This window comes from Phyllobates terribilis, unplaced genomic scaffold, assembly GCF_046119375.1.
Source record: "Phyllobates terribilis strain yellow unplaced genomic scaffold, ASM4611937v1 Scaffold_1__5_contigs__length_1240528914, whole genome shotgun sequence".
Taxonomy (NCBI): Eukaryota; Metazoa; Chordata; class Amphibia; order Anura; family Dendrobatidae; genus Phyllobates; species Phyllobates terribilis.
In genome coordinates this window covers 483,816,131-483,843,871 of record NW_027362761.1, presented here as the reverse complement: position 1 = coordinate 483,843,871, position 27,741 = coordinate 483,816,131, and the positions used below count along the sequence as shown (strand labels likewise).

Sequence of the window (27,741 nt, the reverse complement as noted above, 5' to 3'; positions counted from 1 at the left end):
GCACTTAAAGGGAACCTGTCAGGTTTGGCAAATATGAGATATGATCACCACCGTGTCGGCCTGATAGACAGCATTCTATAATGCTCTATATAAGCCCCCGATCCAACCTGCAAGACAAGAAAAAGATATTATACTCACTTGGGAGTAGGACCAGTCTGATGGGTGTCGCTGATCTTGGTCCGACGCCTCCCTTCTTCTTTCGATGCAGTCTTGCTTCTTTGATTCGTGTGGATAACGTGACCCTAAGTCATCCACACAGTCTCTGCGGCATCGCGTTCCTGCACAGGCATACTTCTCTGCCCTGACGAGGGCAGATTAAAGTACTGCAGTGCAGTCAAAGATCCCCAGCGAATGAGCATTGCAGTACTTTACTCTGCCCTCGTCAGGGCAGAGAAGTACGCCTGCGCAGGAACGCGATGCCAGGGACACTGTGGTAATGACGTAGGAAAGCGTCATCCACAAGAAGGAGGACGGCATCCCAAAAAGAAGTAAGGTGCCGGACCAAGACCAGTGACGCCCATCGGATCGTCCCTCAGGTGAGTGTAATAAAAGCTCCTTTCCTTGTCATGCAGGCTGGATCGGGGGCTTATATACAGCATTATAGAATGCTATATATCAGGCCTGTAAGGTGGTGGCCGTATCTCATATGGGAAAAACCTGGTGACAGGTTCCCTTTAAGTTGGTTGGATCCAGAAATTCAGCAGCTTCATAGCAACACTTTGGAAGTGTATGCTCCTTGCCTCGGAAACTGGCCATCTCATGCAGATGGCAGAGGTGACCGATACCTTGGCAATGAGCTATAAAACTAAAGATTTTTTTACAAGCACTTTACAATTTTACCCATTTACCAATGAGACAACTCCTTTAACCCCTTCCAGACCTTTCACACACCTGTACCTCATAATGCTCACACAGGCATAGGAGCTGTGCCCGCACAACCGCCGCTGGAGGCTCAAAGTACGCAACTGACAACCAAGCTCCCGCAGCAACTGCAAGGGCCACTGCCAGCACCATCCTTCGCAGTTTTGACAGAATCTGAAAGCTGGAGAGACACCTATAAACTAATTACATGGCTGCATTTCTCTTTATAATGAAATCTGTCAGCAGGTTATTGTTATGAAATCCAAGAGCAGCATAATATAGGGCACAGACCATGATATGTTGCAGTTTTGATAGAATCCCTGTTTTCTCTGCTGTAGATGTAGCAGTGCTCAGAATGCTGAGCTCTGTATAACCCTGTCCCATTACCTCTGATTGGCAGCTTTCTGTCTACACTGTGAATTTTTAGCAAGCTGCGACTCAGTGGTGGGGGTGGGGTTACACAGAATAGCCTGACTGGCCTGCACATGACACCTGGTCCAGCAGTGATAATAATCTCCTGCTTATAAAACAATGATTGTATTGAACTAATGTGACATATCCCTGGATTCAGGCTCTCTTCCCCCTATATTATGCTGCTCTCAAATTAAATAGCAAAACCCCGCTGTCAGATTTCCTTTAAGGTTGATTATACACAGCCCCATTGTGTGGGACAAGTTTACAGCGTTTAGTGATGCTCACCTTATTAAACTTCTTTCGCAGCATATTGAAATGACCAGGCTAATCGTAAAGGCGTGAACTACACGCTGACCAGTGGTGCTCTGTCTGCCGATAGTACGCCACTAAGGCATGACTGACATGTCCTTCCACTCTCCTTCTAGGCCTTTGGATCTCGCAGCTGCTGTGAATACTGCGAATACAGACCTCCTGTCAGTCAGTGTAACACCAACAGGCCTAATGCATTGTAATACATCTACTCTATTGAGTACTCTCTGCTGAGCTCTTACGTCTTGGTTTCTGCCTAAATCTCCAAAAAAGAAAGATTTATACAAACCCTCTGACGGAACCATTCGCTCTAATGAGGCTGATGGAGTCACTTTGGACTCGGCAGTTAGCTCCGTCTGCCTCTGTTTCTGTGGTGTCCTGTGATTTTTGCCATGTACAAAAAGTGCAGTCAACCACGCTTTTGTGCACCTCTAAGAAGATAGTCATTGTCAGAAGAGGCCAGACAGAGTCCACAGTAGGTCTGCATGCCCCATATGGCTCGGTCAGGGTCCTGCCTGAATGATGGATGGAAGCCCCGATGTAAGTGCTCAGCATAGCTCACAGGATAAATGTGAATCTAGCATTAAAAGCTATAAAAAAATCTCACACACCACCTCCTCACCTCGGCCCCTATCTGTCGGTGTCCCCCAAGGTTCAGTACTAGGACCTCTGCTCTTCTCAATCTACACCCTCAGCCTGGCACAGCTCAGAGTCTCACGGCTTTCAGTATCATCTCTATGAAGACGACACACAGATTTACCTCTCTGGACCTGATATCACCTCCTTACTAACCAGAATCCCACAATGTCTGTCCGCCATCTCATCCTTCTTCTCTGCTAGATTTCTAAAACTTAATATGGATAAAACTAAATTCATCATCTTTCCTCCATCTGACCTATCCATCAAAATCAATGGCTGTTCACTCTCCCCAGTCCCACAAGCTCGCTGCCTTGGGGTAACCCTGGAGTCTAACCTCTCCTTCAAACCAAATATCCAAGCCCTTTCCACTTCCTGCCGACTTCAACTCAAAAACATCTCCCGGATCCGCATATTCCTCAGCAAAGACTCTGCAAAAACACTAGTGCATGCCCTTATCATCTCCCGCCTCGACTACTGCAACCTCCTGCTCTGTGGCCTCCCTTCCAACACTCTTGCACCCCTCCAATCTATCCTAAACTCTGCTGCCCAACTAATCCACCTACCTCCCCCCCCCACTATTCCCCGGCCTCTCCCCTCTGTCAAACACTTCACTGGCTCCCATTGCCCAGAGACTCCAGTTCAAGACCCTAACCACGGCATACAAAGCCATCCACAACCTGACTCCTCCATACATCTGTGGCCTAGTCTCCCGGTACATACCTACAAGCAACCTACGATCCTCAAATGATCTCCTTCTCTACTCCCCTCTCATTTCCTCTTCCCAAAATCACATACAAGATTTCTCCGGTGCATCCCCCCTACTCTGGAACTCTCTACCCCAAAGCATCAGACTCTCGCCTACCGTGGAAACCTTCAAAAGGAACCTGAAGACCTACCTGTTCCAACAAGCCTACAACCTGCAGTAGCCCTCGCTTCACCACACTGCTGCACCAACCAGTTCTACCCTCACCTACTGTATCCTCACCCATCCCATGAGGATTGTCCGCCCTCGTGGGCGCGGTCCTCGATCCTTCTGTACCCGTTTGCTGTTGAGTTTTTGTTCAAGATTATTGTAATTGTTTTTGCTATGTATACCCCCTTTTCACATGTAAAGCGCAATGGAATAAATGGCGCTATAATAATAAATAATAATAATTATGTATCCCAAAATGGTGCCAATTCAACCCACAAATAAACAAGTACCCACTCAGGTCCATTATCTGTCAGGAAAAAATGAGGGGTTTCTACGTTCATGACACCTGAAAGGTTCTGGAATAGTGACATGCACTCCCCTAAAAATAAAAATATAGTGAAATTTGTGCTCCCAAATACAAATATACCCCACTCCCTTCTGTGCCCAGACCAGTTAATGTCCACATATAGTACAGACTTGCAAATCTTGCAAAATTGCAAATCTGCTATTATAGTGGACAAAACATTGTTCCCGTTTGTGCTTCTAGAGATACGGACCCCATAAATTCATTGGGCTCTTCCCGCTAAAGGAATGACATATACAGTACAGACCAAAAGTTTGGACACACCTTCTCATTTAAAGATTTGTCTGTATTTTCAGGACTATGAAAATTGTACATTCACACTGAAGGCATCAAAACTATGAATTAACACATGTGGAATTATATACTTAACAAAAAAGTGTGAAACAACTGAAAATATGTCTTATATTCTAGGTTCTTCAAAGTAGCCACCTTTTGCTTTGATGACTGCTTTGCACACTCTTGGCATTCTCTTGATGAGTTTCAAGAGGTAGTCACTGGAAATGGTCTTTCAACAATCTTGAAGGAGTTCCCAGAGATGCTTAGCACTTGTTGGACCTTTTGCCTTCACTCTGCGGTCCAGCTCACCCCAAACCATCTCGATTGGGTTCAGGTCTGGCGACTGTGGAGGCCAGGTCATCTGGCGTAGCACCCCATCACTCTCCTTCTTGGTCAAATAGCCCTTACACAGCCTGGAGGTGTGTTTGGGGTCATTGTCCTGTTGAAAAATAAATGATGGTCCAACTAAACGCAAACCGGATGGAATAGCATGCCGCTGCAAGATGCTGTGGTAGCAATGCTGGTTCAGTATGCCTTCAATTTTGATTAAATCCCCAACAGTGTCACCAGCAAAGCACCCCCACACCATCACACCTCCTCCATGCTTCACGGTGGGAACCAGGCATGTAGAGTCCATCCGTTCACCTTTTCTGCGTCGCACAAAGACACGGTGGTTGGAACCAAAGATCTCAAATTTGGATTCATCAGACCAAAGCACAGATTTCCACTGGTCTAATGTCCATTCCTTGTGTTCTTTAGCCCAAACAAGTCTCTTCTGCTTGTTGCCTGTCCTTAGCAGTGGTTTCCTAGTAGCTATTTTATCATGAAGGCCTGCTGCACAAAGTCTCCTCTTAACAGTTGTTGTAGAGATGTGTCTGCTGCTAGAACTCTGTGTGGCATTGACCTGGTCTCTAATCTGAGCTGCTGTTAACCTGCGATTTCTGAGGCTGGTGACTCGGATAAACTTATCCTCAGAAGCAGAGATGAATCTTGGTCTTCCTTTCCTGGGGCGGTCCTCATGTGAGCCAGTTTCTTTGTAGCGCTTGATGGTTTTTGCAACTGCACTTGGCGACACTTTCAAAGTTTTCCCAATTTTTCGCACTGACTGACCTTCATTTCTTAAAATAATGATGGCCACTCGTTTTTCTTTACTTAGCTGCTTTTTTCTTGCCATAATACAAATTCTAACAGTCTATTCAGTAGGACTATCAGCTGTATATCCACCAGACTTCAGCACAACACAACTGATGCTCCCAACCCCATTTATAAGGCAAGAAATCCCACTTATTAAACCTGACAGGGCACACCTGTGAAGTGAAGACCATTTCCGGTGACTACTTCTTGAAGCTCATCAAGAGAATGCCAAGAGGGTGCAAAGCAGTCATCAAAGCAAAAGGTGGCTACTTTGAAGAACCTAGAATAAAAGACATATTTTCAGTTGTTTCACACTTTTTTGTTAAGTATATAATTCCACATGTGTTAATTCATAGTTTTGATGCCTTCAGTGTGAATGTACAATTTTCATAGTCATGAAAATACAGACAAATCTTTAAATGAGAAGGTGTGTCCAAACTTTTGGTCAGTACTGTATATGTCATTCCTTTAGCGGGAAGAGCCCAATGAATTTATGGGGTCCGTATCTCTAGAAGCACAAACGGTAACAATGTTTTGGGCACTATAATAGCAGATTTGCAATTTTCACTCTGCAAACATTATCATTTCTGGAAAACACCTGCGGAGTTCAAATAAGGGGCATTTAGGCTGAGTGCCCACGTAGCGTTTTTCAAGCGTTTATGCTGCGGAATTTCTGCAGCGGAAACACTTGTGAAACGCTAGGTAATCCGCACCCCATGGTCCCCAAGGGGATTCCGCATGTTCTATGCACATGCTGCGGATTTTTCCGCAGCGTTTATGCTGCGTACAAAAATCTGCAGCATGTCATTTAATTTTGCGGAAGCGCAGCGGAACTCCCGCCATTGACTTGCATTGAGACGCATAGAAACCGCGACTGTACATTTTTACAAGCGGCTTCTATGGGTCTCTATGTGCGGATGGTACCCAGTTCTGGAGGAGAGGAGACTCTCATCCAGACCTGGGTACCATTGTACCTGTAAAAAAAGAATAAAATAACAAATAAAGTTTATATTCAACTGTCCGGCGGCTTCTCTCTGAATGCCGGCATCGCTTGAGGACCTGCGGTGACGTCACAGTCATGTGACCGCAGGCCCTTCACCGCTCTGTCTCGCGATATGCCGGCATCCAGGAACCAGACAAGAACGAGCGCTGCAGCCACGCCGGGGCCTCGGGGGTGAGTATAGCTTTATTTGTTTTCATTTTTACGGTTCACACTGTATAAATCCATGCTGTTTGCATGGATTTATACAGTGTGACCTAGTTGTCAAGCACTTTCCAAGTGATGCTATCACCTGGAAAGCGCTTGTCAATCTGCATGCGGAAACGCATGTGGATCCGCATGTATTCTGCAGGAAAAACGCATGCACAATCTGCATGCGTTTTTTCTGCCAGGGAGATGCAGAAATGCTGCAGAAATTTTCTGCTTCATTTCTGCATCGTGGGCACATAGCCTTAGGCTGAGTTCACACGATGCGTATTTAATGCGTTTCCGCGGCGTTTTTGCAGTTGCGTAAACGACGCGGAAACGCATGAAAAACGCATGGTAGAAGGGCAGCAATGTTCCCCAATTGAAATCCGCATGTGCTGTGCCCATGATGCGGATTTTTCCGCAGCGTAAACGCTGCGCTCAAAAATCCGCAGCATGTCAATTAATTTTGCGTAAACGCGGCGTTTTCGCCGCCATTGACTTGCATTAAAACGCGCCAATTCCGCATCTGTACTTGCGTTATTGGCGCGTTCTAATGTGCGGATGGTACCCGGGTGTGGAGGAGAGGAGAGTCTCATCCACACCCAGGTACCATTAAAAAAGCTGTAAAACAAGAATAAAATAAAAAATATATATATACTTACCATCTGTTGGCCCGCGCAGCGCTCCTGCTTGGTTCCCGGCACTTGCATTGAGTTGAAGGACCTGCGCTGACGTCAGAGTCAGGTGACGGGTCACGTGACGCTGACGTCGGCAGGTCTTTCAATTCAAAGTTGCCGGCAGCCGGGAGAACGGAGTGTAAAGCAGGACAGCTCGGGCCATCGGAGGTAAGTATATACACTCTCTCGGGTCACACTATATAAATCCATGCTGTTTGCATGGATTTATATAGTGTGACCTAGTTGTCAAGCACTTTCCAAGTGATGCTCAAATCGCCTGGAAAGCGCTTGTCAATCTGCATGCGGAAACGCATGTGAATCCGCATGTATTCTGCCGGAAAAATGCATGCACAATCTGCATGCGTTTTTTCTGCCAGGGAGATGCAGAAATTTTCTGCTTCATTTCTGCATCGTGTGCACATACCCTTACACTGCAAGACAATCCTGAACAAGTGTTGTCAAAGAAACTTGTTTCACGGTTATCTTGCAGTGTAAATAGGCTGACGATCACCCGATGAACAAGCAAAAAGAGTGTTCAGTCGATGATGATAATCTTTTATGCAGCATAAAAGATCATCGTTCTCGGCAGTGCATAGTCTGTGTAATCAGGGCTCGCTCTGCTGAGTACAATGAAAACATTTGCAAATTAAGCAGTCTAGTATAGATCACAGCGCATCGGTTACTTGGGTCTATGTAAACAGAGGGAAACCAAAGTGGAGGGGTGTCGTTTTTAAAATGGGGTCGCTTTTATGAGGCCACATATAGGTTATTGCCACACTCAGGAGAAATTGAATTATAAATTGTGAGGTTCTTCTTCTTACATTAACCCTTGGGCAAACTGACAATTTAGGTCTATAGCGAAATTTTAGAGGCAAAAAAAAAACTGGAGGTGCAGGGACACCAGGCCAATGCTACGAGGGTCAGTCAATAAGTAATGCCTCCTATTTTTTTTCTCCTTTTAATTGGCAAGAAATTCAAATACAATTACATAGGTTGAAAACCACAACATTAACGATTAATTTGTCACTTTTCAATATAATCTCCATCCATTTCCACAGTCTTGGTCCACAGTTTAACAAGGGCATGTATTCCAGCATGGTAAAAAGCATTCTTGGGACCCACCGTGCACAAACTTTTCTGTATCCCAGTTGTCCAATAATTTTGATCACACTGCCTTTACTGAGGCAGATAATGCCACACAATTCATCTGCAGTCACCCGGCGGTCACCACGAATGATGTCATCGACTCGCTGAATGTTGCTTGGAGTCACTGCGGTTACTGGCCTGCCACTCCGCATTTTGTCAGCCAACGGTGATGGCCCTTCAGCTGTGTTACAGCGATGAACCCATCGTCTAACAGTACTGACATCCACTGTTGCATCACCGTACACATTTTTCAGTCTCTCATGAATTCGAATGAGCGTTTCACCTTCTGCATGCAAGAATTCAATCACAGAACGTTGTCTAATACGAACATCGATGTCAGCCATTTTGCAAACGGATACAGTCCTGCCACCTGTTGGTGCAGGAAGTTGCAATTGCTGTCGATTGGAGAAGAAGGTTTGAGGAATTGTGCCAAATTCGAATATTTAACATAACTACCTTATTTAAGGAGGAAAAAAATAGGAGGCATTACTTATTGACTGACCCTCGTATAATTCCTGAATTTCTGTGAAGCACCTGATGGTTTAAATTTGTCAGTACCCTCCCACCTCTCCTCCCCCAGGTTGATTCTCTAACAATTGTAGCTTTCTAAAGACGGTCACGTGTGGGGGTTTCTACTATTTTAGTACTCCCGGGGCTCTGCAAATTCCACATGATATCCACAATCTATGCCAGTCAAAACTGCGCACTAAAAGACAAACTTAGCACTTCTTCCCTTCCGAGGCCTGCTGTGTACCCAAACAGCAGTGTACCACAACATATGGAGGAGATATTTAGTGACAAAATATAATGGACATTTTCTCCTACTCCCTCTTGTGAGACTTTTTAGGGCTAAAGCAATACTTTAATGCAGAAAAACAAAATGTAATTCTTCATTTCCATTTCCGTGCAGACCATCTGGAGCCGGCAGCGGCCCCAAGGCTGCGGAGAAGCCGCCGTGGGCTTCCGCTCATTATGCAAATGAGCGCCAGCCTCTTTTTTTTTTCTCTCACAGGCGGGCTTGTGCCTGTGAGCTTGTGCCCACATCCGGACCCGCAGGAGAAATAGAAATGCTGCGGTCTGGAAAGACGCGCCGCATGTCTGTTTCCACGGGTGTGCCACAGACGCATAGTGGGCCTTGGATTTGTATATATCCCATCCACTATGCCGTAACATCTGGCCTCTGCGGACTGCATGCAGCACATTTGTGCTGCATCCAATCCACAGCGAACACTGATCGTGTGCACATACCCTAACACTGTGTGTGTAGAAAATGTTTGACACACCCGGAAATTAATTCCTTAAGGGGTGTAGTTTTCAAAATGGAGTCACTTTTTGGAGGCCTCTGCTGTTTTGGCACCCCAGGGGCTCTTCAAATGTAACATTGTGTTCACAATCTATTCCAGCCTAAGTTATGTTGCAAAAGTCAAGTAGCAAAACTTCCCCGCTGATCCCTGCCATGTTCCCAAACAGTGGTTTCCGACCACATATGGAGTATTGCCAAGTTCATGAGAAATTGTGTAACAAATTGTGGGATCCATTTTATCCTATTCACCTTCTTGAAATTAAACACGTAGTGAGAATGGAATATATTAGTGGAAAAGCGTCATTTTTCATTTTCACTTCCCACTGCACCTGTGGGTTCAAGTGTTCATCACACTTGTAGCGGAAATCCTTGAGGGTTGTGGTTTCTAAAATGGGATCAAATGTGGGTAATTTTGGCTGTTTTGGTGCCTCAGGAACTCTGAAAATGCAACATAACATCCATTATCAATTGCATTCAAATTTGCACATGAAAAAGACAAATAGGGCTCCTTTCCTTCCCTGCCCTGCCATGAGCCCAAATAATAAAATTCTGACCAGGTGTAATATTGCCATATTCTGGAGAAATAGCACCAAATTGTGTGATCCATTTTCAACAATTACGCCTCTGTGAAAATGAAAAGACGAGGCAACATTTTAGTAACAAAAAAATAATAATTTTTATTTTTTCCTTAAACCATTCTGAAGGGTTAAAGAAATGATGAATATTTGTGGAGGTGGTTTCTGACATATAGGCCCCTCACAGTCACATACACACACATATATGTTAACTATCAGTTTTAATGCCATAAATCAGATATTTTCAACAAACAAATGCAAAGCATATCAACATAAATTTAGCACTATCATAAAGTATAAGGTATCACGAAAAACAATCTCCGAATCACTGGCATGTATAGAAGCATTCCAGGGTTACCACCACATAAAGTGACACATCAGATTGGGAAAATTTGGCCTTGCCAGGAAGGTGGAAACTGGTGATTTGGGAATGACATCTTGCTAGGTCTTCACTTAACACTGAGTAACACATCTGTTAAACACAATCATGTACCATAAGGCCATACATGCTACAGTTTCTCGTTGGTGAGCAGATATGGAGGTGCTCCACACATTTATCTAACATACAGCATCTGTAAGATCTGTGGTCACAGAATGAATAAGCAAACGTCTCCATAAGCGCAGACCACACAGAATATGGCTGGGCTGACACTTCTTTCACACAATTATTCAGTGCTCAACATACTGGACCCTCAAGCCATGTCAGCAACTTACATTTTTGTAACATATATGTTGATCTTTCCATATATTTTACATGCTCCTATTTTGCATGCATACCAACTTATACTCCAGTTCCTTTTTGTTCGGTTTAGTTTTCGGTTTCTGCATTAAGTGCAGGTAAGGATGTGGCCTCCCTTCCTTTGAGCTGGACATTACATTACATTTCCTGTGTGTCCAAAAACCTAAAAGCAACAATGTTTCCCAGGAATCAGTTGGAGAGCCTCCTATAATGAGCTGATTTTTTGGGGGTAACTGCCAATATGTTCAATACTTCTAATAATAATAAAGCTGGCAATGCAGGTTACATAGGAGACAGCCATCTCTCCTTACCCCTCCATGCTTTAGCTGATCTAGCAGAGGTGTTTTCAGCAGCAGTAGTAAATTGGATACAACACAGACTTCTTACTGAGGCCTAAGAGGAAGTTTCCCAGCTGTATCGCCATGCTACTGCGGTTGCCTCAACTACTACCCTGGCGGCAGAGAGCCATTATCGGCTACTCTCTAGTGAACAGAGCATCACTACACCGAGACTGTGGGGAGAGTGACTGAGCAGGTGGGTTCACTAGCACTTTGCTCATCAATGGATATATACACTTGGCGCCATACTAAGTGAAATAACTCTACAATGGCTCTTCTGTGACCATTACTTTGACACTGATGACCTAATCAGTAGAATAGGTCACCAATATCAGATTAGTGAGAGTCCAACACCTGGCAGCCCCACTGATCGCTCATATCAGGCCACGCGGCTGGGTGTAAAGTGTACAGAGCAGGTATGTATCTTGTGGACAACTCCTTTACCAGCATATAAAGTCCAAAAATGGTTTATTTTCATTGATTATGCAATTAATTTGATATTTACTATTGGGACAACCCCCTTAGGATGTGTTTTGTATGTCACATAGTTGTACATAGGCATAGTGTTGGATACCTGTTCCACTTCCTACATTAGAGGCTAGCCATACAGGCAACCCTTGCCAACGCTTACGGCCTTCTGGCAATCAGCTCATATTAGAGGCTAGCCATCCAGGCAACCCTTGCCAACGCTTACGGCCTGCTGGCAATCAGCTCACATTACAGGCTAGCCATCCAGGCAACCTTTGCCAACACTTACGGCCTGCTGGCAATCAGCTCACATTAGAGGCTAGCCATCCAGGCAACTCTTTCCATTGCTTATGGCCTGCTGGCAATCAGCTCACATTAGAGGATAGCAATCGAGGCAACCCTTGCCAACGCTTACGGCCTGCTGGCAATCAGCTCACATTAGAGGCTAGCCATCCAGGCAACCCTTGCCATCGCTTATGGTCTGCTGGCAATCAGCTCACATTAGAGGCTAGACATCCAGGCAACCCTTGCCATCACTTAGGGCCGGTTGGCAATCAGCTCATCGTCGCTGGTCCGGCAGCTAAAACCCTAACAATAAACGACTACAGTATTTCCTGGGGAACCCATGATTCATTTAGTAGGATGCTTGGCCATTCTGAACTACTCTTTTATACATTACAAAACCCTTTATGTTGTGGAGAGTAGTTCTACATTCTTGAAACATTAGCATTTATCAGAAACTTCCTAGAATTTTGAAGTGCCTTTTTAGTTCTGGAGCTTTGAGAAAAACTAATTAATGCCAGATTATGCAGCAGGAAGAAGTGCTTAAGCAAACACAACATAATCCAGTTCTTTAATGTGCCAGCAACTCTGTGACCTTGCACAACTGGTCTCATATTGTCAGAAAAAAAAAATATTTCGCAGTACTTAGAGTCTGAAGCTCCAGTCAATAGTACGGCCTGTTGTGGACAGGAAGCCGGGGCTGACCCTCTCACTGCTGGTACAATTCCACGGCTGAAGCAAGGCATATGGTTATTACTAGATACCACTACATGGAAAAGCACAGTAGATTACACCATTCCATAAACTGATCATAGTGCTATGCTAACATACACATCATCCGATAAGTGGATGTGCCAACATTACAATATTGAAGTCAATCAACCGATCAATATCAGATCATGGGGCACCATCTCAGCATCCCAGCAGATGACCTATTACATTGTACCTAGAGGTTGTGTGATTGCTGCAGCCTCTACAGTGTTCACACTACTCCCTCTACTTAGTAGTGGTTCTGTAGGGTATTGCAGTGTGTGGACAGGAGTAGGACAACTGCCAATGGCACTACTCAAAGCTTGTGGACCCCAATGCAAAATCTATAACATGGCCAACAATTCTCACAGGTGTTTTATAGCATTGGTCTTCTCACATGGAAACAAAAGAAACTTATGGGGTCCCAAGGTCTACAGGACCAGTGTGTAACTGCAACCCCTGAACCCTCTTATGGTAATACCCCTGACAATGTTGTTATATCAAGCACTGTAGCTTTTAATTAGACTATAGTCATGTAGATAGAACAATGTAAGACTGAAGAGGCTGCAGAGAGCACACAACCCCTTGCAGCCCTTTAACTCCTTCACACACCCCAACGTAAAAACACATTACAGTCGGGGGTGTGTGTGCATTTTTAAAAATACATGCAACACAAAAACCTGATTTAGACAAAGGTAATTTTCTGTTGCTTTCCTTTAACTATTCAAATAACGCTGTCAATCACTGATGGCGGCATTTAAATAGTGTTATTGTCGGCTACCATCAGCCCTCCTATGACACAATTTTGGGGTCCGATGAGCTATAATAGCTCGGGGAAACTGTTTAAAGCCCCCACTGCTGCCATCATGGTACTCCTCTGAAGCTCAACTATAAGCTGAACTTCAAAGCAGACCGTGATTTACACTATATCCTGCTATACTATGGTATAAATGAAATTATAAAAGTTTAAATGGCTCGCTTTTTCCCAGTTTTTAAATAAAGAAATTAAAAAAATAATATGGAACATCTAATCTGGTCTAGCAAAATATACAAAATGCAATTAAAAGTGATCAATATTTGTCGTGTGTAACCCAAAACTGTGTCAATAAAAATGGTAGATAAGTGTGCAAAAAATTAACCCTCACACACCTCCAACAGGAAGGTAAAAAAAAAAAAAAAAAAGTTACGAGTCTCAGACAAAAGACATTTTTTCTCTTATTACAAATTTTTTAAAAAAAATGTCACCACTTAAGTATAAAAACAAACAAACACCTATAGAAGTTTAGTATTGCTGCACTCGAGCTGACCTGGAGAATCATGTTGCCAGGTCATTTTTACTGCACAATGCACGCTGTAATAACTGAACCGGAAAAAAAATGTTAATTTTTTTTTTTTTACTGTTTTTCAGTACATGATATAGTAAAACGAATGGTGACATCCAAAACTACAACACATCCTGCCAATAACAGGTCCTCATACATCTATATTGACAGGAAGAAAAAAAAAAAAAGATGGTGAGGGGGAAAAGAATACAGAAAAAAAAAATTGAAGAGGTTAAAACAACTGATTGGCAAGGGTGCAAGGAGTTAAACCCCCAACTATCTTCTATTTATAGCCCATCTTAAAGGGGTTGTCCACTGCTTTATAAGTTACCAATCAAACAAAAATATGGCTAAAGAGTAAAGGGTCAAATTAGCAACAACAACAATAAAATAACCAAAAAAGGCAGAACAAAAGTGCAAGATTTCTGCTAATGGCTCACTCACACTCGTATAACACAGCCGAGTGCCATCTGATGTTTTATCGATAGCACTCGGCCCAAAGCTGCACTATGGGGCAGTGCAGATCTGTGATTATTTTCTCACGCTGATTCTGCATGAGAAAACAATTGTTGCATGCCGTGAGTGGCTCCGATGCCTGGACCATGTGCACCCATAAAAGTCTATAGGTGCGTGAAACATTGGACTGCACTAGGATATCTGTACGCGCAGAGACAATGGAGAAGATGGAGAAATTACTTTCTCTGTCTTCTCACCTGTGCTGTGATTCTCTCATGCAAGAAAATCGGATCACACTGACCCGACACTCGGATCAGTCTCTGACACAGTTTGATCCGAGTGACATTTTCATAATTGGTCCGATTCTCTCACATGAGAGAACATAAGCTCTTATGACCCCGGCTTAACAGTAAAAACATGATTTTATTATTCCCTTTAAAAAGACATTATACTGATAGTATAAAAAAATGTTAGTGACAGGATAGGCAATTATAGAAGAAAAATCAAATAGCAAAAGCATAGGGAATATAGGCAAAATTTCAGCACCAAAAAACATTGTCGGCAGGAAAAAGGCTGTGCAAAATACGCGTTTTTATTTACATTTTTTTCCCATTTATTTGAATGAACGAACGAACGAATGAATGAATGAAGAATGCTGCAAAACCGCTGACAGAATTAACATGCTGCAGATTTATAAAAAAAAAAGCAAGCAACGCATTGATGGTTCAAATCCGCAAGGAAAATATAAGCAGCGTGTGCCCGAGATTTCAGAAACCTCATTCCCTTCAGTAGTACTGTGGAGTGCAGCGTTTTGTACACTGAAAAAAAAAAAGTGGTGTGAAAACAAGTCCTAACAGTGCAACAAAATAAATCTCCATCAACTGCTTACATATAAGATGCCAAAATGTCATATAAAAGGAGTGTTTATAAAATTGTAGGATCGGGAGGACATGCTGGGTACTGCTCTTTAGCTACGCAGCTTTCTGGTTACAATGAGACTTGTTTCCATTAAATCTACAGCAGTTTTCCCTTTTCCGCTTACATGCATCCACACTGTCACATATAGGCTTCATATCCAAGCGCTGAAGCAGCTGGCAGAACTCCTTATTGACGTCAAAGGGAATTTACACCTGAAGTTGCCAAAAGTGGCTCAAAATAGATTATGACACCAATTCTTACACAAGCTGCCATAGCAACTATACTATAAGAATTCCGAAAAAAGCAACCAAACGCTGGCCCTATGCATGTAATGCTGAGATATAACGCATTTCTCTATAACATATACAAGAAAACAGTCTACTGCACGGAAAATTACATTTTTCTCATTTTTATGTTAAACATAAAATATTTTTTTTTACATTTTCTTCTGTACTTATATTAAAAAATAATCCTGTAATCTTGAATTTCTCACTGAGGCCATTGAAGCTCATAATAGTTTAAGGGCCCGATACATATTAGACTACCGTCAGCCGATCCCACTGATGTTACCGGGTTTTGCCAACAGTCTAATGTTTATGGGGGCGTCTGACTATCCCTTGACATGTTCATCATCATCATGTCCGATTTTGAGCGGTCTTACTTCTGAGCACCTGCAGTAGAGTAAAACCTTTTTTTCCCTTTGTTAAAGGGGTTGTTTGGTCTTAAACTACAAGTATTCAGTTAATCTATGTCACTGCAGACTTGTGAATCTTCACAGAGCGCACACTGGTGCTGAGAGCGGTGGACCCATCACATGCCGACTAAATGGGCACGGCCTCACTCAATGCAAGTGTACTGAGCGAGGCTGGACAGATACTTGCGGCCACATGACCACCCGCTCCCGGAGAATCCTTACAGCACATAGCACATGAGCTGTGAGGATTCATAAGTCTGCAGTCACATAGAGGGACTGCAGATTTGCAGCTTAAGACCAGACAACCCCTTTAAATCTTTTCTTCAGTAAGAGATAAGCAGATATCTCTGGCACCAGCTTGCTAGTAGAGAACAGGGCAGAGTGAGCATCACTGTGCATGCAAGAATCCCCGCTCATCCAACAGATATTTACAGTGACTCACCGAAAAAGCCATAAAATAAAAAATAAAATCACAAAAAAGCTGCAGAATTTACCAACACCAAAACACAATTTTAATGCACAATGGATATAGCATGCCCCCAAGATGAAGGCGAAGGCAGCTCAGGTGCAAAATACAAGAACTCCCACGTCTACCAGTCATGGAGGGGGTGGCTGCTCTGTAGTATAAATGGCCACAGATAAAGCTATAAAACGCCAGTCACACAGATATACTGCACAGAATCTGGCTACTCCAGGGGAGGAGTCCTGAGGAGATAATTTGCATATTCCCACTGCATTTTGGGGTAAGTGAAGAGTCTCCGCGAGCTCAAAGAACACTGGATTTTGGCTGTTGGAGCTGAAAAGAGGACATCGGTAAACCGCGCGCCGTTAGGCGCGCGCATTTTGAAGCTTTTTTTTAAGCTTTTTTCACTGTTTTCAGAACATTAACAATAAGAACATGGAAGAGTCCAGGAGCCATTTGGTGAGCTGCATATCCTGCTACATGTTCACAGACTTGCCAGTGGAAAAGCCAAACTTCACATGCCAGAAATGCAAGCTTGTGTCCCTGTTGGAGGAAAAGTTGCGAAATCTAGAAGAGAGGTTAACTACCTTGAAAATCATTAAGGAAGGTGAAGAGTTCTTAGACAGAGCAGAATTATCTCTTCATGATTCAGAAAGAGAAGAAATTCGAACTGCACCTGACGAAACAGAGGAATGGAAGCATGTGACCCACAGAAGCAGGAGGATCGAGAGGCAGTCAGCACCCATACTGCTCAGGAACCAGTACCAGGCTCTCACGCAGGAGAACCATGAAGAAATACAGCAAAATAAGACTTTGCCAGCAATGAATAACCTTGTAAGCCCTCAGAATCCTCCTGGATGGAGAAAGAAGAATGTTGTGAAGAAAAAACGGAGAGTGGTGGTCATGGGGGATTCCCTGTTAAGAGGAACAGAGGCCGCTATCTGCAGACCAGACATAACCTCAAGAGAAATGTGCTGTCTTCCAGGAGCAAAAATTAAAGATGTGTCTGACAGGATATCAAGACTCTTCAGACCTACAGATCACTACCCATTCCTGCTAATACATGTGGGGACAAATGACACCGCAAGAAAGGACCTGGAAACCATCTGCAGTGACTTTGAAGACTTAGGCAAGAAAGTGAAAGAATTGGGAGCGCAGGTGGTCTTCTCATCCATCCTCCCAGTGGATGGCCATGGAACAATGAGGTGGAATAAGATTCTACAGGTGAACAACTGGCTACGTCGATGGTGCCGTCAACAAGGATTTGGATTTCTGGATCACGGAATGAATTACCTATACGATGGACTACTTGCTAGAGATGGGGTGCACCTTACGAAGACTGGAAAACATGTATTTGGAAGTCACCTTGCTACACTCATCAGAAGAGCTTTAAACTAGAACCATGTGGGAAGGGAAGCAAAAGGCCAGAAAAAGCCATACAGCTGACAAATACTATTGAGATCTCTGCTACTGGAAGTGGAAAGGAAGAACAAAGACAAAACAATTTAAATAATAAAAATATGGGAGGAAGAGAAACCAATCACAAACTAAAATGTTTTTATACAAATGCACAAAGCATGGGCAACAAACAAGGAGAATTGGAACTACTAATGCAGGAAAAGAAATATGATGTCATTGGAATCACTGAAACTTGGTGGGACGATACACATGATTGGAATAAAAGGCTAAAAGGATACAACTTATTTGCAAGAAACAGACTTGATAAACGAGGAGGAGGTGTCGCATTGTATGTTAGAAAAGCGTATATCTGCACAGAGATTGAAGCTTCAGAGACTGGGAGTTCTGTGGAAACTGTTTGGGTAAGAATACAAGGAGAGAACAACGGAAAGGACACCATTGTAGGCATTTACTACAGGCCACCTGGGCAAGCTGAAGATATGGATGAACTCTTTATGTATCAAATGACCAAGTTCTCCAAAAAATATGACGTAGTGGTCATGGGAGATTTCAACTATCCAGACATTTGTTGGGAATCTCTCTCAAGTAAAACTAACAGGTCAAGCAAATTCTTATCCTCTCTTGCTGACAACTTTATCTTCCAAAAGGTAGGGGAGAAAACAAGGGGATCTGCTACTTTGGATCTAATCCTTATAAACAGGGAGGAAATGGTTGAGGAGGTAAAGGTGGCTGGGACCCTAGGAGGCAGCGATCATGCTATTATAGAATTTTGGATAACTAGAGGAGGAAGACATGTGAAGACTCAAACTTCAAGGTTAGATTTTAGAAAGGCAGATTTTAAGAGACTCAGAAAGAGAATAGGAGGGATCCAATGGCTGGATGTCCTTAAGGACAAAAATGTCCAGGAAGGATGGGAAATTTTTAAAAATGAGATTCTCAAAGCACAATCGTTAACAATCCCGAAAAGTAGGAAGAATGGGAAGCATTTAAGGAAACCAGGATGGATGAACACAGAACTTAAACACATGCTAAAAAGAAAGAAAGAAATGTTTATTAAATGGAAAGAGGGAGGCATATCTAAAGAAGATTATAATGCAGTCTGCAGATCCTGCAGGGCACGTATCAGGTTAGCTAAAGCTGACAATGAATTAAGGCTTGCAAGAGATGTCAAAAGCAATAAAAAAGGATTTTGGGGGTATGTCAAAAGTAAAAGAAAAGTCAAAGATGCTATAGGATTTTTACAGGATGAAAATGGAGAAATGGTAAGAGAGGATGTTGAGAAGGCCGAACTTTTTAATTCCTATTTTGCATCTGTTTTCTCTCAGAAAGAAAATGTAACATCAACTGATCTTCACTGTCCTTTTAAAGGAATAGAGGAATCAAAGTTATCTGTAAACAGAAAGATTGTGAGGGAATATTTAGCTAACATAAATGAGTTCAAGTCTCCAGGTCCAGATGAATTACACCCCAGAGTACTGAAGGAGATCGTAGAAGAAATTTTAGAACCACTCTCCATAATCTTTGAAAATTCTTGGAGAACAGGAGAAGTCCCAGAAGACTGGAGAAGAGCAAATGTTGTTCCTATCTTCAAAAAGGGGAAGAAGGTGGACCCAGGGAACTATAGGCCGGTGAGTCTGACTTCTATACCAGGAAAGATCTTTGAACAAATTATTAAACAACATGTATGTAAGTACATGGATAAGAATGAAGTGATTAACCAGAGTCAGCATGGGTTTGTAACTAACAAGTCATGTCAGACTAACTTAATTTCCTTCTATGACAGAATCACTGACTGGGTGGATCAGGGAAATGCTGTAGATATAGTATATCTTGACTTCAGCAAAGCATTTGACAAAGTATCTCACACCATCCTTATTGAAAAAATGACCAAGTATGCAATGGACCAGGCAACTGTTAGGTGGATTCATAACTGGCTTAGTGATCGGACTCAAAGGGTGGTTGTAAATGGCTTCACATCCAGCTGGATGAATGTCTCAAGTGGGGTACCACAGGGCTCCGTCCTGGGACCTGTATTGTTCAACATCTTTATCAATGATTTAGATGAAGGAATTGAGGGTAAACTGATTAAATTTGCTGATGACACAAAGCTAGGAGGGATAGCTAATACTAGAGAAGAGAGAGAGAGGATTCAAAAAGATCTAAATAAACTGGAGCAGTGGGCAGCAACCAACAGAATGGTTTTTAACAGGGAAAAATGCAAAGTACTACATCTGGGCAATAAAAATGAAAAAAGCATATACAGAATGGGAGGAATAGAGCTAAGCAACAGTACATGTGAAAAAGACTTAGGTATACTAATAGATCATAGACTAAACATGAGTCAACAGTGTGATGCAGCAGCAAAAAAGGCAAATACAATTCTGGGATGTATTAACAGAAGCATACAGTCTAGATCACGTGAAGTCATTATCGGTCTTTACTCCTCTTTGGTCAGACCTCATCTGGAATACTGTGTACAGTTTTGGGCACCACATTTTAAAAAAGACATAGACAAACTGGAGCAAGTTCAGAGAAGAGCGACCAGAATGGTGACTGGTCTGCAAACCATGTCCTATGAGGAACGGTTGCAGGATTTGGGAATGTTTAGCTTGCAAAAAAGAAGACTGAGAGGAGACTTAATAGCTGTCTACAAATATGTCAAGGGCTGTCACATTGTAGAAGGATCATCTTTATTCTCATTTGCACAAGGAAAGACTAGAAGCAATGGGATGAAACTAAATGGGAGGAGACACAGATTAGATATTAGAAAAAACTTTTTGACAGTTAGGGTGATTAATGAGTGGAACAGGCTGCCACGAGAGGTGGTGAGTTCCCCTTCAATGGACGTCTTCAAACAGAGGCTGGACAGACATCTGTCTGAGATGATCTAGTGAATCCTGCTTTGAGCAGGGGGTTGGACCAGATGACCCAGGAGGTCCTTTCCAACTCAACCATTCTATGATTCTATGATACTTACAGCCTAATAATAAAGCCCATAGTATTAGATCATGGGGGCTGCTCAGCACTGTATAAATGCACCCCACAAGCAAGAAACCTCAATCCCCCCAAGTCAGCACTAAAGAGCCTGACAGCATCCTGCAAAAGATGAAAAAAAGAGGGAACAAAAGATAAAAATTTTGTATAAAATGCAAGGCAATGGTCAATATTTTGGAGCAAGTTCGCAACCCATATTAAGGGTCCTCAATGTCTAGCGAATCCCTACACTAGAATGCAAGAAACTCAACTAAAAAACCTAAAATTAAAAAAAAAAAAATCACAGAAAAAAAGACAGTCGCATGTACCAACAACAGGACACAATATTAATGCACTGCAGGCCCTGGGATAAAGGCTGAGGCAGCAAAGCTGCAAAATACTGACGAAACACTCACCCACCATTCATGGGCTGGTCACCTGGTATTATGAATGCACACGGATAAGGCTTGTATACGGCTCCAGTCACCAGGGCTGTGGAGTCGGTAAGCCAAACCTCCTCAATTTCCACGACTCCGACTCCCTCATACACGGCTCATGTTTAAGTGATAAATTTACTGTAGCACACATACATCTCAGCTAAAAGTCTAGACCCTTAGATCAGGAATAGGTCAGACATTTATAGCACATTTCATAACTTGCCCAAATTCTTATGAAAAAATATTCCCCACAAACTGCAATGAATTACTGTACTCAATTTTATTATATATTTTAGATGTCTGAGTCGGTCCATTTTATACCGACTCCACAGCCCTGCCAGTCATACAGCTAAGTGTACTGCAGTGTCTGGCTTACATTTTAAATCTATGGGGGGTGAGGAGTGGTCTTTATATCTCCAGTTATGCCAATTTAAATCCTCAGTATTCATCTTATTATAATCTCAGGCTGGATTACAATACATATACATATAGATAGATAGATAGATAGATAGATAGATAGATAGATAGATAGATAGATAGATACACTACCGTTCAAAATTTTGGGGTCACCCAGACAGTTTTGTGTTTTCCATGAAAACTCATACTTTTATCTATCAAATGAGTTGCAAAATGAATAGAAAATATAGTCCAGACATTGACAAGGTTAGAAATAATGATTTTTATTTCAAAGAATAATTTTCTCCTTCAAACTTTGCTTTCGTCACAGAATGCTCCCTTTGCAGTAGTTACAACATTGCAGACCTTTGGCATTCTAGCTGTTAATTTGCTGAGGTAATCTTGAGAAATTTCACCCCATGCTTCCTGAAGACCCTCCCACAAGTTGGATTGGCTTGATGGGCACTTTTTGAGTACCATACGGTCAAGCTGCTCCCACAACAGCACAATCGGGTTGAGATCTGGTGACTGCGCTGGCCACTCCATTACAGATAGAATACCAGCTGCCTGCTTCTTCCCTAAATAGCATAATTTGGAGGTGTGCTTTGGGTCATCGTCCTGTTGTTGGATGAAATTGGCTCCAATCAAGCGCTGTCCACAGGGTATGGCATGGGGCTGCAAAATGGAGTGATAGCCTTCCTTATTCAAAATCCCATTTACCTTGTACAAATCTCCCACTTTACCAGCACCAAAGCAACCCCAGAACATCACATTACCTCCACCATGCTTGACAGATGGCGTCAGGCACTCTTCCAGCATCTTTTCAGTTGTTCTGCGTCTCACAAATGTTCTTCTGTGTGATCCAAACACCTCAAACTTTGATTCGTCTGTCCATAAAACTTTTTTCCAATCTTCCTCTGTCCAATGTCTGTGTTCTTTTGCCCATATTAATCTTTTCCTTTTATTAGCCAGTCTCAGATATGGCTTTTTCTTTGCCACTTTGCCGTGAAGGCCAGCATCCCGGAGTCGCCTCTTCACTGTAGACGTTGACACTGGCATTTTGCGTGTACTATTTAATGAAGCTGCCAGTTGAGGAGCTGTGTGTTACGGATCCGGGTGGTGGAACCTCTGTGCCGCGGTGCAAGGAGGGACCCAGAGGGGCGTAACTAAGTATCAACTCAGACCGACCCTGGTCGTACGGCAGCTAACGACTCCGTGACCAGGGAGGGACCGAGCAGAGGGACCAGGTGCTACTCTGGGGACGACCTTGTAAGAGAGCAGGTGGCTCCCACGGGTCAGATGACTGGGACTGACCGGTATAGCGGGTGGGCACGACAAGCAGGCAGAAATCTCTGGGATAGCAGACAGGTGGTCACGGCAAGTGACAGCAGGAGCCTCCAGGTAGGCTATCAGGTGGTCACGGCAAGTGACGGCCAAGCAGGCTGAAGTCTCTAGGTTAGCAGACGGGTGGTCATGGCAAGTGACGGCGAAGCAGGCTGAAGTCTCTAGGTTAGCAGACGGGTGGTCACGGTAAGTGACGGCAGAGCCTCCAGGTAGGCTAGCAGGTAACAGGCTAGTGCTCCCAGGTGAGCAGGCTAGCAGGCACGGCAGGTAGCAGACAGGTAACTGGCAGGTGCTTCCTGGTAAGCAGGCGGGCTTGCCCATAGACAGACTGGCGGGTACAACGGAAGGCAGACTGTCGGGCTGGAGAGTAGTCAGGCTGGCGTACTGGAACAGTAGTCAGGCTGGCAACTGGACCTGAGGGCTGAAGCAGAGGTAAGTATACATGTGCAACAACTATTGCTCGGGCACCTCCAGGTGCCTTAAATATGGGAGGTCCTCCGGCAATTGGCCGGGGACTCCTTAGGACGGCGCGCGCACCCTAAGTAAAGTGCCCGGGAAGCTGTGCGCGCCGGCCGCAGCAGGAAGAGGAGAGCAGGAGGACGCCGCGCGGGGAGGTGAGAGGGACGGCGTCTCTGCCTGGCAGGGAGCAGAGACGCTGATGCTACAGTACCCCCCCCTTTACGCCCCCTCTTTCTTAGGCCAGTCAAAAAATTTTCCAGGAGAAGCGGGCATGGATGTTCTCCCTGGGTTCCCAAGTTCTCTCCTCTGGGCTAAACCCCTTCCAATCCACCAGAAAAAAGGTCTTCCCTCTTACCCTTTTGGTGGCCAGAATATTCTCTACCTCAAAAATGTCCTCAGCGGAAACCGGAGCGGGGGAAGAACCTGGATTATTAGAAAAAGAATTAAAGACAACGGGTTTGAGGAGCGATACGTGGAAGGAGTTGGGAATCCGTAAGGTGGCTGGGAGTTTTACCTTGTAGGCCACCGGATTGATCTGGTTAAAGACTTCAAAAGGACCGATGAACCGAGGACCCAACTTGTAGGAGGGTATTTTGAGCCGCACATGTTTGTTCGAGAGCCAAACCTTGTCTCCCGGACGGAATTGAGGCGGATCCAGACATCTTTTGTCAGCAAATCTCTTCATCCGCTCGGAGGATTGAAGAAGTGCGGACCTAGTACTCTCCCAAATGGTAGAAAATTCGCTGACAAGAGACTCCGCGGCAGGGTTGTCCACAGAAGCAGAGACGGGAAACGGAATCCGGGGATGTTGGCCAAAGACTATAAAAAACGGGGACTTGGAAGTGGATTCGCTCTCATGGTTGTTATAAGAGAATTCGGCCCAGGGTAGGAGGTCCACCCAATCAGTATGGTGGGCATTTACAAAGTGCCAGAGGTAGCTAGTAAGTATCTGGTTGATGCGCTCCACTTGACCATTGGACTGTGGATGGTAAGCGGAGGAGAAATCCAGGGTGACATCCAGCAGCTTACAGGTAGCTCTCCAGAAGCGTGAGGTGAACTGAACCCCTCGATCCGACACGATGTGGAGGGGTAGGCCATGGAGACGAAAGATATGGAGGAAAAAGTCCTTCGCTAGCTCTGATGCAGACGGGAGACCAGGCAGAGGAATGAAGTGATCCATTTTAGAAAAGCGGTCAGCGACCACCCAAATGACTGTACAACCGGCAGAGACAGGGAGATCTGTAATAAAGTCCATAGCAATATGTTGCCATGGGGCATCAGGTACGGGAAGAGGCAAGAGATGACCGGCAGGTAGATGTCTGGAAACTTTGTTGCGGCCACAGGACGAACAGGCTGAGACGAAGTCTATCACATCCTTGCGCAGGGTAGGCCACCAGTAATGCCGGGTGATGAGTAGGAAGGTCTTCTTTTGGCCAGCATGGCCGGCTAGTTTAGATGAATGACCCCAGCGAAGAACCTTCTCACGATCTGGTACTGCTACAAAAGTCTTACCGGGTGGAAGTCGAGTTAGATCCAAGGGAGCCACCTTCATCACCTTAGAGGGGTCGATAATGTGCATAGGCTCCTCCTCCTGATCGGAGGACAGGAAGGATCGGGACAAGGCGTCGGCTTTGACATTCTTGTCCGCCGGGCGGAAATGCAGGATGAAGTCGAAGCAGGCGAAGAACAAAGACCACCGGGCCTGACGCGGATTGAGTCTTTGGGCATTTTGGAGATATGCCAGATTTTTGTGATCCGTATAGATGATCACCAGGTATAGAGCCCCTTCCAGCAGGTAGCGCCATTCCTCCAGCGCCAATTTAACGGCTAACAATTCTCGGTCTCCGATGGAGTAGTTGCGCTCAGACGAGGAGAAGAGCTTGGAGAAGAAGCCGCAGGTTACCATTCTCCCGGATGAAGATTTTTAAGTGAGCACCGCTCCGGCTCCGGAGAAGGAAGCATCAACCTCCAGGAAGAACTGTTTGTTACAGTCCGGACGGTGCAGTACTGGGGCAGAGGTGAAGGCTTGCTTTAAGGAAAGGAAGGCCTCCTCAGCTTCGGGCGACCATACATTGGGATTTGCTCCCTTACGGGTGAGCGCAGATATGGGAGCAGTCCGGGAAGAGAAGTGCGGGATGAAGAGACGATGGTAGTTGGCGAAGCCCAGGAATCGCTGAATCGCCTTCAACCCCTCCGGACGGGGCCACTTAAGGACAGCAGAGAGCTTCTCAGGATCCATTCGTAAGCCTGTCTGGGAGATGACATAGCCCAGAAATGGAAGAGAGGTCTGCTCGAAGAGGCACTTCTCGTATTTTGCATAGAAGTGGTTCTGCCTGAGCCTAAGCAGGACCTGACGAACATCCCTCCGGTGTGTGGGAAGATCCGAAGAGAAGACCAAGATATCGTCCAGGTATACCACCACGTAGGAGTAGAGAAGATCACGGAAGATGTCATTGACCAATTCTTGGAAGACGGCGGGAGCATTGCAGAGACCGAAGGGCATCACATGGTATTCATAGTGACCGTCACGGGTATTGAATGCCGTCTTCCACTAGTCTCCTTGATGGATACGCTCCACGTAGATCCAGCTTGGAAAAGATCCTGGCGCCCTTAAGGCGATCAAACAACTCGGAGATGAGCGGCAGGGGGTATTTGTTTTTTACCGTGATCTGATTGAGTCCTCTATAATCAATACAGGGGCGTAGAGAGCCATCTCTCTTCTTGACAAAGAAGAATCCGGCTCCAGCCGGGGAGGTAGACTTCCGGATGAATCCCCTAGCCAGATTCTCCTCAATGTATTCAGACATGGCCCGGGTCTCGGCCGCCGACAACGGGTAAATACGCCCACGGGGTGGAGTGGCGCCAGATACCAGGTCGATCGGGCAATCATATGGCCTATGGGGTGGCAGTGTCTCTGCTTCCTTTTTACTGAAGACATCCGCATAGAACCAGTAAGGAGCCGGAAGACCGGGTAAATTAGCTGGGGTAGGTGGTGGATGACCTGGGCGAACCGGAACCAGGCAGGTCCTATGGCAGTCCTGCCCCCACTGGAGTACTTCACCGGATTGCCAGTTCAGCACGGGTTCATGTATCTGGAGCCAGGGTAGACCTAGCAATAGAGAGTGAGAGAGTCCGGACAGCACATGCATTCCCACCTGCAGGGTTATGGGTTCAGTGACGAGCAGGATGGTCACCGGAAGGAGTCTTCCATCCACGGAGGCGACTGACAATGGTTCAGCCAAAGGTTTGGTGGGAATTCGGTATCTCTCTACCAAGGACTGGGAAATGAGGTTTCCAGCAGCTCCAGAATCCAGGTGAGCGATTTCAAAATGACGGTTCTCTCCCCAGGAGATAGAGACAGACAAAGTCAGGGATGGAGAGGGCTTACTTTTGCCTAGGACGACCTCTCTGAGCGGTCCTAGACACTGGCATTTCCCGGCTTCTCTGGGCAGGAACGGATGGAGTGCTCCTTACTGCCACAATAGAAACAGCTCCCCTCGGCTTGGCGTGACTCTTGGCGAGATTTGACCATCTTGGTCTGGTCGATCTGCATAGGTTCGGGCGAGTGCACCCGGAGAGTGACTGGTTGAGCGGCAGGTCTCTGGAAAGTAGGAGCAAGGCGGGAAAACTTTCTCTCCCGGGTAGTCTCTTTAGCACGTTCTATAAACCGCATGTCAATCCGGGTAGCTAGTGACACCAGGTCATCCAGGGTGGTAGGAATGTCCCGACCGGCTAACTCGTCCTTAATCCGACCAGAAAGACCCTCCCAGAAGACGGACACCAGGGCCTCGTTTTCCCAGGCAAGTTCAGAAGCGAGGGTACGGAACCGTATGGCATACTGGCCCACGGTGAGACTCTCTTGGCGGAGACGTAGCAGAGAGGAGGCAGAAGAGGTTCTCCGTTCCGGTTCATTGAGGACTTTCCGGAAAGCAGCGAGGAAAGACGACAGGTCGGACACCAGGGGATCCCCTCTCTCCCACAGGGGATTTAGCCATGCCAGTGCCTACCAAGTGAGATGGGACATGATGAAGGCCACCTTGGCCCGGTCGGAGATGAACTGGTATGCCAAGAGTTCAAAGTGCAGGGTGCACTGGTTTAAGAAACCCCGAGCTAAAGAGGGGTCGCCGGCAAAGCATGGAGGTGCCAGGAGCCGAGGTCCATAGCCGGGTGCCATAATGGGACTGAATTGCGGTGCCGCAGGGACAGGCGCCGCTAGGCCAGAGATAGACACAGACGAGTTAGACAATGCACCTAGACGAGAATTAACGGACCGTAGATAGGCCAGGACCGATTCCTGCTGAGCTCTCTGACGTAAGACTTCCTGGTGCAGATCGGAGATCTGGGGGCCACCGGGTTCCATGGCCCGAGCAAACTGTTATGGATCCGGGTGGTTGAACCTCTGTGCCGCGGCGCAAGGAGGGACCCAGAGGGGCGTAACTAAGTATCAACTCAGACCGACCCTGGTCGTACGGCGGCTAACGAC

At 45.1% G+C, this 27,741-nt stretch overlaps 1 protein-coding gene across 5 annotated transcripts in view; it reads right to left on the bottom strand.

Moving 5' to 3' along the window:
* The window catches only part of FCHO2 (FCH and mu domain containing endocytic adaptor 2), a 167,120-nt gene that overhangs the window by 119,609 nt on the left and 19,770 nt on the right, over positions 1-27,741 (bottom strand). Inside the window, exon 1 of one of the 5 annotated variants that reach the window (XM_073679668.1) lies at positions 5,084-5,196. The exons of the other annotated variants lie outside the window; for them this stretch is intronic. Within the exon in view, the coding sequence (XP_073535769.1) occupies positions 5,084-5,101 (18 nt within the window). The 5' untranslated portion in view covers positions 5,102-5,196. Of the gene's footprint in view, positions 1-5,083; positions 5,197-27,741 lie in introns of those variants that run through there. 5 annotated transcript variants of the gene reach the window in all.